This window comes from Cucurbita pepo, chromosome 12, assembly GCF_057944985.1.
Source record: "Cucurbita pepo subsp. pepo isolate OVF chromosome 12, ASM5794498v1, whole genome shotgun sequence".
In the NCBI taxonomy this organism is placed as follows: Eukaryota; Viridiplantae; Streptophyta; class Magnoliopsida; order Cucurbitales; family Cucurbitaceae; genus Cucurbita; species Cucurbita pepo.
In genome coordinates, this window is record NC_141809.1 from 11,799,050 (window position 1) to 11,814,090 (window position 15,041).

The window sequence follows — 15,041 nt, forward strand, 5'->3', positions numbered from 1 at the left end:
CTACCAAGCCCATGATTCCGGTCCGGTCTTTGTTGTAAAGCCCAAAACCGTATTATCAGGCCCAATTTTCATTTGCCTTCGTCCTTGGCTACTAGCCGTTGCAATTTGAAATTTTTCCTTAATGTTTCTTTTTATTCATTCATTTCCCCCGTTATATACGATTGGGAGCAGAGCAAAACGATATCTATCCGAAACCGCATCGAACGGAGAAGTAATATATTTTGATGGCGTTTTCTGGGAGTTTCGTCACTGATCCGCGTCGCTTCGAACTAGAAGAATTTATCGATGAGCATGGAGAATTAGACGACCAGTGTGATTCTGATGATTCGGAATGTGATCCGAGTTACAGCTTTGAGGAAGATACCAATTCCAAGGTTTCAAGGATCTCGATCAGGAAGAAATCGAAGTCGTCGTAAGTATTTGAATCTTTTAACAGATTTCGAATCTTTTTCGCTGCGGTCAACTATTATATTTGATTAATCGATGTAGAGCTCGAGTTCATTAGGTTGTTTGCATTCTGCAGGGAAGTTGAAGATAGGGCACTGATCGCGCAAGAATACTTAGATTATGTAGCGCCAGAGGTTCTGAATGTAAATGAAAATGATGAAAAAGATATTAGTGAAGTGCTATCGATCATCAAAGGTCAGTCAAAGATTTTAAATGGTTACCTAATTTTTTTTCATATTTGGTTCATTTACGAACAGAGAACGCCATTAGAAATCGGGACTTGTAAGCTTCTTTCCTTCCGATTTTTGCGTTTCTTTTAAATAATCGATGTACTCTATCTGTTAGGTATTGTTGAAGTATTATGAATTTGTGTCCAGTTTAGAGTTACGTTTTCTTTCACCTACGGATTGCCGTTCCTCCTTAAATGTATCCATTAGTTGAGAGGAGAAAGCACTAGAAAATACTTCCGTTCTTTCTACCAAATGGACTCTGAAAACGGAAGTTGACATTGTTCTTTAGTCTCTCCTTGTTCCTCACATAACACATTTCTCTATCATCCTTTGAGCCCAGCTGGTAAGCTAGAGAAACTCAAGGTAGAGCAATGCAAGGCTTATCTAAGAAAGAATGGATTGAGACTAACAGGAACCAAAGATGTACTCATTCAGCGTATCAACGAGCATTTGGAGTAAGTTTGTATTGTATGTATGGTAGGATAAAAATGGATTTCAAAGGAGTCTATGGCTAACGGCAAATTTCTTTTCATTTTCCTTCTCAATTATTTTCAGGATTTTAAATGGTGGAGGGGAGAAGAAATATCCAGAGTACAGCTTTACAGTAAATTGTAAAGGTATGATCTCAGTTACATAGTGCGGATTCTATGGCTGTTTGAACAGCTTTACAGTAATATGTTGCTGATTTTTCTAGTGATGATTGATCATTAACTTTACTTCTAGTTTGTTTGATTTGTCTGCCGGACCAAGCATTCTTAAGAAATTCTTCTAGCTCGTCTTTTAGTGTCCAATATACTTGAATTGATAATAACTATCTCTGTTCTGTCGTTTCTGATATTCGTTTGATGCAGGTGATGCTTGCATGGGTGATGTTGTTATGTTTGAACAAAAAGTATACGAGATGTAAGCATTTAAATTTCATTAATCTCCTTTATTTCTATAACGAGCCGAGGACCAATAATTCAACAGCAAATTTTATCCGTGAGAATGATAAGAGGTTTTAATCTTACTTGGAACAATTGATTTAATGGATGGTTTCTTTATTGGGATATTCATCATTCAGGTACAATATAGCATCTAGGAGCTCCATAGGTCCTTCGTGTGGAACAAGAACTGTTGCAGGCCGCATTGTGAAAGAAAGTTATGGTGCTTCTAAACAACAACATACATTTACGGTGAGCACAGTGCATAACTTAGTAATTTTTTCACAAACCAGTGGAAAAAAAGTCGTAATCATGCGAAGAATATAGTACTTGAACTGTCAGATGATCTAGATTGCAAATAATATTGCTGGAACCACTGCTCAATAGCAAGGTTATTTGACTTTCATTTACTGTCTACATCCAATTTAGTCATTGGAAGTCAGCAAAATCTGTTCTTTAATTATTAATCAGATATATCTAATACTCTACTTTCTGCTATCGCCAAGGTGACTTTTAAAAGTCAAGTATGTTAATTGTCGACTAATGATGAACCATAGCTATTTTTTAGTAGTTGTCTTCTTGAGTTCCGTTACCTTTGAACAGTATTTATTATACAAACCTTTCCCTTTTCATTTTCTGAGCCAGATTGAAGTATTGTGGAGTAAGGGTGAGAAACCACTTCCTCCACTTCATCCCCTTTTAATCAAGGGTCGAAATCTTTATCGGATGAAGACTATGAGACAGGTTACAGTTGTTACATATTTTCTTCCTTTGGTTGGGGCCTTTCTCTTATAGTTTCAACTGTTCTTTAACATAACCCATGTTGTGAAATTGTAGACTTGGGAAGATGAAGGAGAAAGGCAAAAAGTTTTAATGGAAAAACATGCTAGGGGATCACTTGCAAGATCAACTAGGGAAGCACGTGTAGTAGAGAAAGAAAAAAGAAAAACGCACAATGAAAACAGGTATTATCATTTTGTATCAAACAAACAAACAAACAATCAACCTGTACTCCTATTTTGGTTAAGACAATAATAGTTTGATGAACTGTTCGGGTTTCTCTTTGCTTCAGGAAATCAAGGAGAGAAGGATTTAGTGAGAATCCCTCTCAGTCAAATCTATCTTCAGCAGGAACGATGTTAGCTGAAACCATGGTGAAGTTATCCGTTGATGCGAGAAAAGCGGTTCATCCACATCAGGAAAAAACTTTGTTCGGTAATTCAGGAGAACCTCCTCGTCAAAATAACCCAACAAAGCAATCAAAATCAGATGTGTTCATTGATCATAGTAGACGGCCATATCAACTTCAGCCCATGGTGAATCCAGTGCAAAACAATTACTTTAGCCAACCCCAAATGAAAGCCGATCCTCCTCCAGTAAGCTACAATATACATCCCAGCATTTACAGGGCTGATCATCCTGCTTCTAGACTGGCAATGGGCCAAATGAATCTTTATCCTAAAGTGAACCAACATGCGGAAGAAAGCTACAAGCAACAACGATGCCGTTATTATGCCGTAGGGAGGTGTCACTACGGGGAGAATTGTATATTCTCGCATGAAATGGCACAAGATTTTGCCGGAAGGGAGAAAGAAAGATTGGGCCGCCATCATCATCATCATCATCAGATGCATCAAAATGCTCGGCTTTGTCGGTAAGTATGTGTATATGCTCTGATAGAATTTGGGTTCTATTGAATTTTGTTTTGGCATTAAAAGGTAAGCGCATTGGTGGTTACTTTGATCACTTTTATGAAGGGAAGTTAGAGTGGAAATATGGAATACACCATCCTAGGAAGATTAGTAATCCAACTAGGCATGAAAGCAATGGTAACGCATGCTGCCTCTTCTTTGTTTGTATCTCTTATATTAGGAGAAAGAAAAGTTGGAGGGGAAGGCGTAAACCTTTTGAGAGTGTTTCTTGACAAGGGTTCATAATCCGGTTATTGCATCTAACCGCCCCACGACATAGTCACGTTTACCTACTTTTCTCGCTTCTTAATAGTGAAGATTATTTGCACATACCAATACAAGTCATTCAAGCATGTTTTGTCCTTACTCACCTGCATCCTAGATAATTTGTAAGAGTTTACCTAAACTAGAATTGTTCTATGCATGAGCACACATAATACGGGAGGTTCCAGTATTTTTCCATTTTCATTATCATTTAATACAACTCCGCTAGCGTTCTATACTTCTCATATCGTTTTTCATACATTTCATGTATCGTTCATCATTCATATTATCGTTTCTCATTTTTCAGTTCTCATATCATATATAATTTTAATGGGATATATTTCATGTCATTCATATTATGCTGTTTACATACAATTTGAGAGACATAACATAACTTTATATGCTTGTAACATAAACACTTCTTGGTTATATCGTCTCCTAACTTAACATAGTTTTAACGTTCTTATACTTATCAGTCATATCGTTACATGAACGTACCTTAGTCATATCGTTACAAGAACGTATCTTAATGCTGTCGTTCTATCAATCTATCGTAATCTTATCTCTTTCTACCAATAACCTAATCATATTCTTTTATCAATTGAGCGTGACCATATCGTTTTTATCAATCTCTCATATCCATAGCATTTCGATACAAACCCCAACCTTAACGTTCCATGAACGTACCTTAGTCATATCGTTACAAGAACGTATCTTAATGCTGTCGTTCTATCAATCTATCGTAATCTTATCTCTTTCTACCAATAACCTAATCATATTCTTTTATCAATTGAGCGTGACCATATCGTTTTTATCAATCTCTCATATCCATAGCATTTCGATACAAACCCCAACCTTAAAGTTCCATGAACGTACCTTAGTCATATCGTTACAAGAACGTATCTTAATGCTGTCGTTCTATCAATCTATCGTAATCTTATCTCTTTCTACCAATAACCTAATCATATTCTTTTATCAATTGAGCGTGACCATATCGTTTTTATCAATCTCTCATATCCATAGCATTTCGATACAAACCCCAACCTTAACGTTCCATGAACGTACCTTAGTCATATCGTTACAAGAACGTATCTTAATGTTGTCGTTCTATCAATCTATCGTAATCTTATCTCTTTCTACCAATAACCTAATCATATTCTTTTATCAATTGAGCGTGACCATATCGTTTTTATCAATCTCTCATATCCATAGCATTTCGATACAAACCCCAACCTTAACGTTCCATGAACATATCTTACTTTTGTCGTTACATTACGTTTAGTGCATCATTCTTGTATCCTATCTCAAACATATCATTGAACACATCGTACTGTAAGTATTATCATACAATCACATATTATAACATATACATAACATATTATAAGCATATCCATCTACAAACAATTCACACATATCAATATATGTGACACGTGCAGAACTACGGGACACGTGTCAACATACTTATATGAACCCATGACATCAATTTCAGTTTCTAAATTTTACAGTAATCCTTGTATTAGACTTCATATGAGCGTTAGAGAGTTTATGAAGAGTCTTGATGTGTGTGTGTATATATATATACTAAGATATTGTTACGAGACAAAATTTAATACCACATAGGTTCAATCCCTTCTTAAGCTCATTATCTCGTCTTGAATTCTTCTACAAACTTCCTAACAAATCCGTAAGTGTTAGAAAAGTTAATAAAAAGTGATAATATTTTTACAATTTTCACTATATGGATCACATAATCTAAAAACAAAACACTGCTAATACACATATTTTTCGTCCGTTAAACTGTACATATCTTGATAAGTTCTCAAGGATCTACTTCTATTGTTAATAGCCTCAAACAATTCTACTTCATGGATTATTTACAGAGTTACTCTTGTTGGCACCTTGCATGTCCATGGGAGAATTTGCAATACTACTGACTGAACCAAGGGTTTGCGAACTCAACTGTGGGCTCGCGGGGCAAACCTCCTGATTGCCAGCGCCAAGGGCATGGACTGCACCCGAGCTCATTTGCTGCGGGCTCATCGGAGTTCTCTGATTCGTTTGTTGTGGGCTAGCTGATTGCTGCTGTTGCTGCAGTTGTTGGACCACCACGGTTGAAGGTGAACCTACTTGCTGTGGAGAAACGACAGCCTGAAGTGGTGGTGTTGTTTCAGGCTGCTGTTGTAGCTGCTGCTGCTGCTGAGGTTGTTGTTGCTGTTGTTGCTGTTGCATTTGCTGCTGTTGCTGATTCACGTACGGGTTTATTCCCGGCGTCAACTTTGGAGGACCCATAGGTACTACTGCTCGTTGCATTGGGGTGAGGCTAGCACGGTTCAGAGCTTGTCCAAGCATTGAAAGTCCAGCTGAGCTTGAATGCATCTGTCTTGCTCCTGGGATTCCAGTTATTGTCGATTGAGAGGCAGCACCGAGCATGCCTCGGTTCTGCGCCATCCTGAATTTATAAGCAGCTTGTTGTGCCTGCGCTGCTGTTAACGTTCCCGCTCGAAATTGCTGACTGAGAGTGTTGTTAAAATTAGATGCCTGGGTTAAGTTCATTGGATTTTGACCTGCATTGCCCATGGCTGGAATAGAACCCATGGGGGGTGCTTGTAGTCCAGTTCCTCCTATTCCTCTGGTGGCTCCTACACCCATTGAACTGCCTAGGCTTCCAAGTCCCACCATGTTGTTGTTCATACCGCCCATACCCACAGCTCCCATAATCATTTTCCTCTGCATTTGTGATTGTTGCTGCTGCTGCTGTAATAGATGAAGCGGAATGGATGACTTGTTCGCCATGTTAGTACCCAATTGAACGTTCGAATTCGCACCAATGGCATTCAAATGCGAAAGCTGGCTTGTTCCGAGCATCATCGATCTCTGGAACTGTTGATGCTGCTGTGTTTGAATCAGGTTTTGCTGATTCTGCTGCTGCGATGCCTGTGGCGATTGCTGCAGCTGCTGTTGCATCGAAGGTTGGGCTGCTTCCATCTGTTGCGGCCTTACGGGTAACGAAACCCCGGCCAAAATTCCTTGAGACATCTGCATGGCATGAGCGTTTCCGGGAGGTAACATCCTTGTGTTTCCTAGAAGACTATGGGAGGCGTTGAGCAGAGACGCATTACTGTTACTGCTCGGCTTCGGAACTTCATTCGACGTTTGACCCGGAAAAGCTTCTCCATAACTCTGCATTTCCGCTGCTGGATTAATATGAGGATGACCAGCAGCATTTGAATGACTGCTGTGGGACGGGTTCATCCGGGTTGGCCTAACTTGAATGTTGTCTTCAATAAGATCATACCCTTCATGAACCATCTGCAGAATTACACAAATCTTATACCTTGGGCATCATCCATAAATTCTAAGGCATGTTTGATAACTACTTAATAATTTAAGAAACAAATAAAATTTTAGATTCATACCAACGAAGATAATTGCTCCGCAAGTAAATCTGCCGAAAGCTGTTCGTAAAACATACGTATACTCGTGTCAGAACAGAAAGATGGGATAGCCATATAGACACCAGATTCACAACATTTATTGCTTATAATGAAAGCATGTATTTATAGAAATCCAAAAGAAACATTTAAGCAAGCCGTGCTCAAGTATCTTCGTAACTTCGAGGTAGCTTGTGAGCCCCTCAACCATTCTCATAGAACAACCGTCTAACCCTACTACATTTGGTGTTAAAAAAAAACTCAAACGATATGATATTAAATCCTATGTAGTCAGTCCACCACTAGCAAATATTGTCCTGTTTAGATTTTTCCTTTCGAGCTTCTCCTCAAGGTTTTTAAAATGTGTCTGTTAGGGAGAGGTTTCCACACCCTCATAAAGAATGTTTCGTTTCCCTCTCCAACCAACGTGAGATCTCACAATCCACCTCCCTTCGGGGCCAAGTGTCAACAAGCATCCTCACTGACACTCGTTCCCTTCTCTAATTGATGTGGGAACTCCCAATCCACCCCTCTTCAGGGTCCAGCGTCCTTGCTGGCACATCGTCTCGTGTCCACCCCCTTCAGGGCTTAGTCTCCTCGCTGGCACATCGCCCGATGTCTGGTTTTGATACCATTTGTAACAGCCCAAGCCAATCGCTAGCAGATATTGTCCTCTTTTGACTTTCCCTTCCGGGCAAAATCAGCTTTAACAAGAGCCAAAGTCCTCCCAAGACTAAGAATCAATGATAAGTGCAGATCATGTGTACCTTAGTTGCCTACTTAAACGAAAAAAGAAAAAAAAACGATCCATTTACTTCGGTAGGGTCAAGTTCAAAGAGGTACAAGCCGAAGTTTCTGGGAGGCGGGTTGTTTTCTCCTCTTGAAGCACGTAATTCAATTACTTCGTCAATTATTCCTTATGATCTATTATAGTCATAGGAGAAGGATATAACTTAAAATGTGGTAACATAACAGAACACAAATTTGTTGACTGCAAAACATGATAGCTTACAGTATTTGGCAATGTCGGAAGAAGATCTTCAACATCAAAAAAAATGCTATCATCTATATCTTCGTAGGTAATTGCTACCGTTCCATCGTTAGGCTTTTCCGACAGGATTACCCGACATTGTAACCTAGTAGCATACGGAACCATTCCTGCAGCAGAAGAATGTGAAGAAGAGCTTCAAATGAAATGCAGAGTTAAACATAAGACTAACTATCTGAAAACTTACAAAGTTACAGACCTTGAGGTATACGGTCTTGCAACATAAAAGTTAACACCCTTCTTTTGCAGGCATTTAAGCTGCCGCCAGTTCGGGACTTCGACATCTTCCTCGCACAAGCGTCATCTTTTAAGTCGTTGTTAATCGATGAGTTTGCCAGATGGGTCGCAAGATTGTGAGCCGGGAATGTACTTGTTTTCCGGATAGGATAGTTGTTGACCTTACTCTTTTTAAGGTTGAGCTGATGCCTGCAGCGGTCGGTTTCGATTAAACAACAAAACAAATGCGTTAACGTCCTGTAGAGCATATGATAAGCCAAAACCTTGTAAAGGTGGATAGCCAAACTTTACCTTGCAGACACCATTTCAATCTTTGAGAATCTTTCAATCATGGTTAGACCAGCAAAAGGTGGGGTTCCAACTGAAGGACTATTTGCATTCAGGGGAACACTGATATTACCGACACTAGCAGGAGATCCAACTCCGCTCATTACTGGTGTTTTCGGGAGGGATTTTGATCGTTGCTTCGCAGCCAATTGGGCTTGATGTTGCCTTTGCATCGAATCATTAGCACTCGAAGTCAAGGATGGAGTTCCTCCAATATGAGTTATAATGCCAGGCTTATCCTTTTGTGCTGAAATATTTGTAGGCACTCCATACTGTGGTCCACCTGAGCCACTAGAGATTTCCCCCGATTTCGACATCGATGGTTGAGCCATAGCTCCTGCCGACACACGAGGACTTTGAACTGATTTTCTTTTCGATACTTGGTCCTCCTTTCTTGCTACCTTCTCCACATGCTGACCAAAACTATTCCAAGGAGGCTGAGAGAGATTAGATCTCACAAATGCTTGCTGTGGAGGTCGTTGATGAACCTGTGGATGCTGAGGATCTAGGTGGTTTTCGGTTTCCGTCATTTGCATATCGGTTTTGCTTCGACCGAGGTCAGGTCCGTCCATCTTTTCTAACTCAAACTGCTCTTCCTTGGCTACATATCGTATAGCCGATTGTCCAGTAGAAAACGGTATTTGCACGGAGTCCTGATTCAGGACTCCTTCAAGCATTTGCTGAGAACATTTTTGAACTCCTGGGTTTGAGTACTGCATACCTCTCGCTATTTCTTGCTGTTGCAACATATTCTTCCAATTCAGGTCAGTTCCATGGGGGCCATCCATCGAAGAAAATGGGTGCGATTGAATTCCATCGACGCCTATAAGAGATGGCCTTGGTCTCTTATTAAAACGGGACAACGGTGACGTTTGCCCATCTTGAGTTTCCCTCTTTCCATGAAGAGAGACATTAGCGTTCAAATTATCCGCATATGAGATCATTTCTTGCCCCGTAGGGGAAACACCAGACGGATTAAGAACTGACCCGGCTACTTGATCAAGCATACCTCTTGGAGTTCCACTGCCCACGGAATACCTAGATTGAGATATCGATACAGCCGATTGTGCTGGAAGAGAAGCATCCAAAGTAGTAAAGCTCTTTGGTCTTGATGATAACATCTCATTTAAACTCAAATTTCCAGAAACGGCTCCTGAATCTCCCAACCTGGTATTAAAACTTTCAGATACTCTGTCTATGCAAATCTTCTTCTCAAACCTACTATTAGATGAGACGGGTACTTCCGAAAGCTGTCTCGATCGCTTCCTCCGCTCAGCGTAATGAGAAACGTTGAGCTGCAGACAGCAACAATAAATGTTGAACACATAAAAGAGTGGAGATATTATCTTCATAAAACATCAGAAATTTGCATCACCTTCATAGGAACTGGGATGCTGCAGAGCCTATCGAACTTAGGAGCAGGGTTAAGATTAAGTTCCGGTTGCAACGCCTTAAGAATCCGGGACTCCACTTCCTTAAGTATTAAAAACAAATTAAAAAATGTATCACGTCCTCGAGATGTTATTAAAATTATTCGTTATAGATTATGAAGTCGTCGTACATACCATAAGATCGCCATAAGTCCATGAATTATCTGAAATTAATGGAATATCTTTTACCACATTTTCCAAGGACATCCTAAGATGTATCTTATTGACACTAGCAGTCGATCGAGCACCAGGCCCCTGTTCGGGTGGACATCCACGAAAATCTCGCACCTACAAGAACATAATTACGGTGAATTCTAAAATTATAAACTGGAAAGTTGCAATGAAACCATAGATAAACAGAATCGGGATAAATATATGTTTTTTTTTTATATAATCGACAATTTTATTGATGTTTGAAATTTCCGAGAGTGATGTGTTTATCCATGATGCTAACAAAAGACCTTCTCAATTTACAACGAGGGAGGTACAATGGTACAACTACAGAAAGTAAAAATATTAGACGATTTACACCAAGAAATAGCGTGGTAAACAACATTTTCAAAGAAGTTTAGGCTCAGTCTTCTCCATGAATACTCTTTGGTTTCTTTCTTTCCATAGACTCCAAAAGAGAGCCATAAAGAGGTTTGTCCATAGCAGAGCTTTTGCGTTCTTGAAGGAGTGGTACGTTAAGGTCATGTCCAATAACTTCTTTACATTCCTAGGAAAAATGAGATACCATCGGAAAAGATTGAGAATCTTTGACTAGAAATCGTAAGTATATATGCACTATATAAACAGATGGTTCTGGGATTAACTGTCTTTCGAAAATAGAGTCGTGTAGGGTATTCCTTTCTGTAGGTTTTCGCTCGTGTTAATAGCTTTATGCACCATGAGAAAAACTTTACCTTTTTAGGGTGATTTCCTTTCCGTATTGTATATTGTTTTTGTTAGTGTGGGGTTTATTACTTCTAACTTTTCCTTTATACCGATCATCAAAGATTTCATTGAGACGACCCCATCAAGACGGTGAAACATTTGTCAAAAGAAAAAACGACATGGTGAACCCTTTATAGACACGTAAGTACGAAGGGCTCGATCAACCGAAAATATACATAACATATGAACATACACAGTTTAAACCATCCTAACCATATTTTAGGCTTCCTAAAAGTAAATTCAGAATTCAAATAAACTCACCTCACAAACAATTGTGCCATCAACATATTTGCAAGGTATATCATCAAGAATATCTCCAGGCAATCGGCCACATTCAATAGCCTTGAAGCACATATAATAAAGAACAAAAGAAATGCCTGTTAGATACATTAAGGGACGTGACTAATGAAGATGAAACAACTTCGAAAACTGATAGAATAGAAGCGTCTCTTGAAAATTCCATGCTCGTGGCCTCGCTAAAAACACGATTTCACCACAAAATACCCTGAGGAAGTTAGATTCACCCTTTGGACTTCTTAGAGAGAAAAAAAACGTAACGACCCAAGCCCACCGCTAGTAGATATTGTCCTCTTCGAACTTTCCCTTTCGGGCTTTCCTTCAAGGTTTTTAAAACGCGCCTACTAGGGAGAGGTTTCCACACCCTTATAAAGGGTGTTTCGTTCTCCTCCCCAACCGATGTGGGATCTCACAAAAAATGTTTCTTCAAGATTTTAAAAAGCGCTAAACTATAGACGAGAAATCTGCTCAACACCAATTGTTTCGAAGTCTTCCGACCCGGGAAAAGATAAGTTTTCTTTTAATAAGAATGCCTCTAACGAACTTTGAAAACCTTAAGATCCCAAAAGAAAGAGAATGATGCAAACGATCTCAAGAGATGATTCGTTTTATATTATGAAACGAAAACATAAAATTCGTATTAACGACAAAAAGGGATAACTAGAAAGAAGGAACAAGGGTGTCCTCAGCACAGAACCTACTAATTACGTAGCAACAAGTAATCGATTTTAAATAAGAACATGAACTACAGTCTCGTAAACTAGTCGATATCTACAATGCCATAAACGAAGAGATATGAAGGAAAGCAGATGACACTTACAGAAAACAAGTTTTCGGATTTCCTGTCATAAGGAAGTACCAACTTTGAATTGTCCTGTAGAGTATTTGGGTGCGTAGGCACAATCTGAAGAACATGATTACAATTCTAAGCATTAGTTTTGATGTATTTTCCTTCCTATTTGCCACTTAAATGAAGTAATGCTATTTTCAAACCGACCTCCGATGGCTTTCCGATAGAATATCCATCTCGAAACAGGTTTAATGTGAAGGAAACTCCATTTTCTGAAAGAACAATACTCATTTGTTCATAAAGAATCCAAATCTAATAACATAACGCCTAAAGTCGATAGAAATTACCTGGAATTAGATGATGTAAAGAAGACCCAGTCACCCCATTTACATCCCCACTTCTTTCAGTTTCTTCACTCTGTTATATCAAGAACAAGTGTATTATGATACCAAGTAAACAGAATTGATATCATACTGACTTGCTTTAGGCTATACAAACTCACTAGAAGTTTTGGTATAACTTTCATTCTTGAGATAACAACAACAAGCAATCCACTATATCATCACCATCATTAGTATTAAGTTTTAAATTTCAATATGGTATATGAACTGTCAAAACATGTTCATTTAGAACTATGAATTTCGAAAGATCTATTTTGATCCTTAAACTCTACATAAATGTAACAACTCAAGCCCACCGCTAGCATATATTGTCCTCTTTGGACTTCCCCTTTCGAGCTTCCTTTAAGGTTTTTAAAACGCGTATACTAGGGAGAGGTTTCCACAACCTTATAAGAAATGTTTCGTTCCCCTCTCCAACCAATGTAGGATCTCACAATCCACTCCCCTTGGGGGCCCAGTGTCACAAGGTGATTGTGACACCCAGCGTCCTCGTTGGCACACTGCCCATTGCCTGGCTCTAATACCATTTCTAACAACCCAAAAACACCGCTAGCAGATATTGTCCTCTTTGGGTTTTCTCTCAAGGTTTTTATAACGTGTCTACTAGGGAGAAGTCTAGCCCTACTCCCACCAGTGCCACGTACCGTCTGTTGACTAGCTCTGATACCATTTGTAACAGCCAAAGCCCACCGCTAGCGGATATTGTCCTCTTTGGGCGTTCCTTTTTGGGTTTCCCCTCAAAGTTTTTGAAACATGTCTACTAGATTGAGGTTTCCACACCCTTATAAGAAATGTTTCGTTCCACTCTCCAACCGATGTGGAATCTCAAAATCCACCCCCTTGAGCGTCAGTGTCTTCCTTGGCACACCGCCTGGTGCCTGGCTCTAATACCATTTGTACCAGCTCAAGCCCACCGCTAGAAGATATTGTACTCTTTGGGCTTCCCTCAAGGTTTTTAAAACGCGTCTTACTAGGGAGAGGTTTCCACACCCTTATAAGAAATGTTTCGTTCTCCTCTCCAACCGATGTGGGATCTCACAATCCACCTCCCTTGGGGGGCCAACGTCCTCGCTAGCACACCACCCTGTGTCTGGCTCTAATACCATTTGTAACAGCCAAACCCCACCGCTAGTAGATATTATCCTCTTTGAGCTTTCCCTTTCAAGCTTCCCCTCAAGGTTTCTAAGACCCGTCTACTAGGGAAAGGTTTCCACAACCTTATAAGAAATGTTTCATTCCCCTCTCCAACCGATGTAGGATCTCACAATAAATGTCTACTAAATCTACTTTAGTCCCATCACATGAACTCGTGTTCAACACTACAAATTGTTGGACGCCAACACAAAACATCATTTGAAAACACAAACACTGAAACGAGGTAAGTACGAAAGTTTAGGGATTAAAATAAGGAGGATCATTGAGTTCATCTACAAAGGAACAAAATCAAAATCCCTCTAAACAACAACCAAATGCACTGAAATCAGATTTCCACATCAAGAACAAGGAAAAGCAAAATCGGAAGCACTTACGTCAAGTTTTGGAGCAAGAGAAGATTCGTTCTTCGATAAAACCCTCGACTCATCCTTAAGTTCGTCATCATCAACGGCAGTGCTCCTGGATCGAGTAATACACGGCTTTGAACGAAACCTTTTACCCTTTACCGAGATTTTGAAGGAGACGCCCATTTGTATTTAAGGGGTTTAATTAATCTTGTAATAATTTATGGTGTTCTTACGCTAACGGGGCGGGATCGATGAAAAGGGAAATTGTGGGGAAAGGGGAAGAGAGAGAGATTGGAATGGATTTGGCGGCGCGATTTGGGTTCAGTCCGATTACATGGGGAAAGTTTTGCAGTGCAATGGGTATTTTAATCGGAAAGTTTTGCAATGCAATGGGTATTTTAATCGGAAAGTTTTGCAGTGCAATGGGTATTTTGGTGCCACTCTCTCCCTCTACTTGTCAATTGCAGTGGATTTTTGGTGGGGAGCTTTATTGGAAAACACAAGACCGAAAGAAGAAAGAAATATAAAAACTTAGCAACCTTAAAACCAGAAGTGTGTATAATTTGGTTGGTCTTAAAACTTTTTGGTTTCTTGTGATCAATGTTTGATTATAGATATTATACCTAAAAATTTTAATTTAACTTAACACAATTATTTTTACATTAGTTTTCTTAAATGCAAAATTAAAACTTTAGAAGAAATATAAATTACAAACTAATTAGATTTGAATCTCATATAAACCAAAACATTAATTTTACCTAAACGAGAATAAGGTTCATTTATGCAACAAAATATTCAAAATACTTCTAAGGGGAGTTTCTTTATTCTTAGATCGTTACAAATTTATGATAGATAACTGAAAACTAAATTTATCATTAATGTATTTTAATTTTTTTTTATTTGTAACTTACATTTAATAGCCGAGTTACAAACTCTTAAAATGCTTGTGGAAGGTGGTATAAAGGTTACAAATGAAATGTTTCATTTTGAGGCTAATTTTGAGGCTAATTTTGAGGCTATAGTTTCATTTTGAGGCTATATTAAACCAAATGAGTGAGAACATTTTGAGGCTATAGTTTCATTTTGA

General features: G+C 39.1%; 2 protein-coding genes across 2 annotated transcripts; one reads left to right on the forward strand and one right to left on the reverse strand.

The window, feature by feature from the left end:
- The first annotated feature begins 147 nt into the window (after positions 1-147).
- LOC111807361 (uncharacterized) lies at positions 148-4,156 on the forward strand. Its single transcript, XM_023693059.2, has 9 exons — positions 148-412; positions 524-642; positions 1,018-1,132; positions 1,233-1,294; positions 1,529-1,580; positions 1,741-1,852; positions 2,246-2,344; positions 2,438-2,565; positions 2,673-4,156. The coding sequence occupies exons 1-9, from the start codon at positions 225-227 to the stop codon at positions 3,256-3,258; spliced, it is 1,461 nt and encodes a 486-aa protein (XP_023548827.2). The 5' UTR covers positions 148-224; the 3' UTR covers positions 3,259-4,156.
- A 1,004-nt stretch (positions 4,157-5,160) lies between these two features.
- LOC111807159 (protein PHYTOCHROME-DEPENDENT LATE-FLOWERING) lies at positions 5,161-14,443 on the reverse strand. Its single transcript, XM_023692748.2, has 12 exons — positions 13,982-14,443; positions 12,399-12,468; positions 12,259-12,323; positions 12,082-12,165; positions 11,226-11,306; positions 10,164-10,316; positions 9,974-10,072; positions 8,563-9,893; positions 8,234-8,460; positions 7,999-8,144; positions 6,972-7,010; positions 5,161-6,864 (listed from the first exon to the last, which is right to left on the reverse strand). Exons 1-12 carry the CDS (start codon positions 14,135-14,137, stop codon positions 5,419-5,421), a joined length of 3,897 nt encoding a protein of 1,298 aa, XP_023548516.2. The 5' UTR covers positions 14,138-14,443; the 3' UTR covers positions 5,161-5,418.
- Positions 14,444-15,041: the final 598 nt, after the last annotated feature.

Coding starts and splice junctions, on each gene's coding strand:
- LOC111807361 (XM_023693059.2), top strand. CDS start 225: ATGGCGTTTTCTGGGAGTTTCGTCACTGATCCGCGTCGCTTCGAACTA. Junction 1,133..1,232: donor CGTATCAACGAGCATTTGGA/GTAAGTTTGTAT, acceptor AATTATTTTCAG/GATTTTAAATGGTGGAGGGG. Junction 2,345..2,437: donor GGATGAAGACTATGAGACAG/GTTACAGTTGTT, acceptor GTGAAATTGTAG/ACTTGGGAAGATGAAGGAGA.
- LOC111807159 (XM_023692748.2), bottom strand. CDS start 14,137: ATGGGCGTCTCCTTCAAAATCTCGGTAAAGGGTAAAAGGTTTCGTTCA. Junction 12,166..12,258: donor CTATCGGAAAGCCATCGGAG/GTCGGTTTGAAA, acceptor CATGTTCTTCAG/ATTGTGCCTACGCACCCAAA. Junction 10,073..10,163: donor GGACTTATGGCGATCTTATG/GTATGTACGACG, acceptor TTAATACTTAAG/GAAGTGGAGTCCCGGATTCT.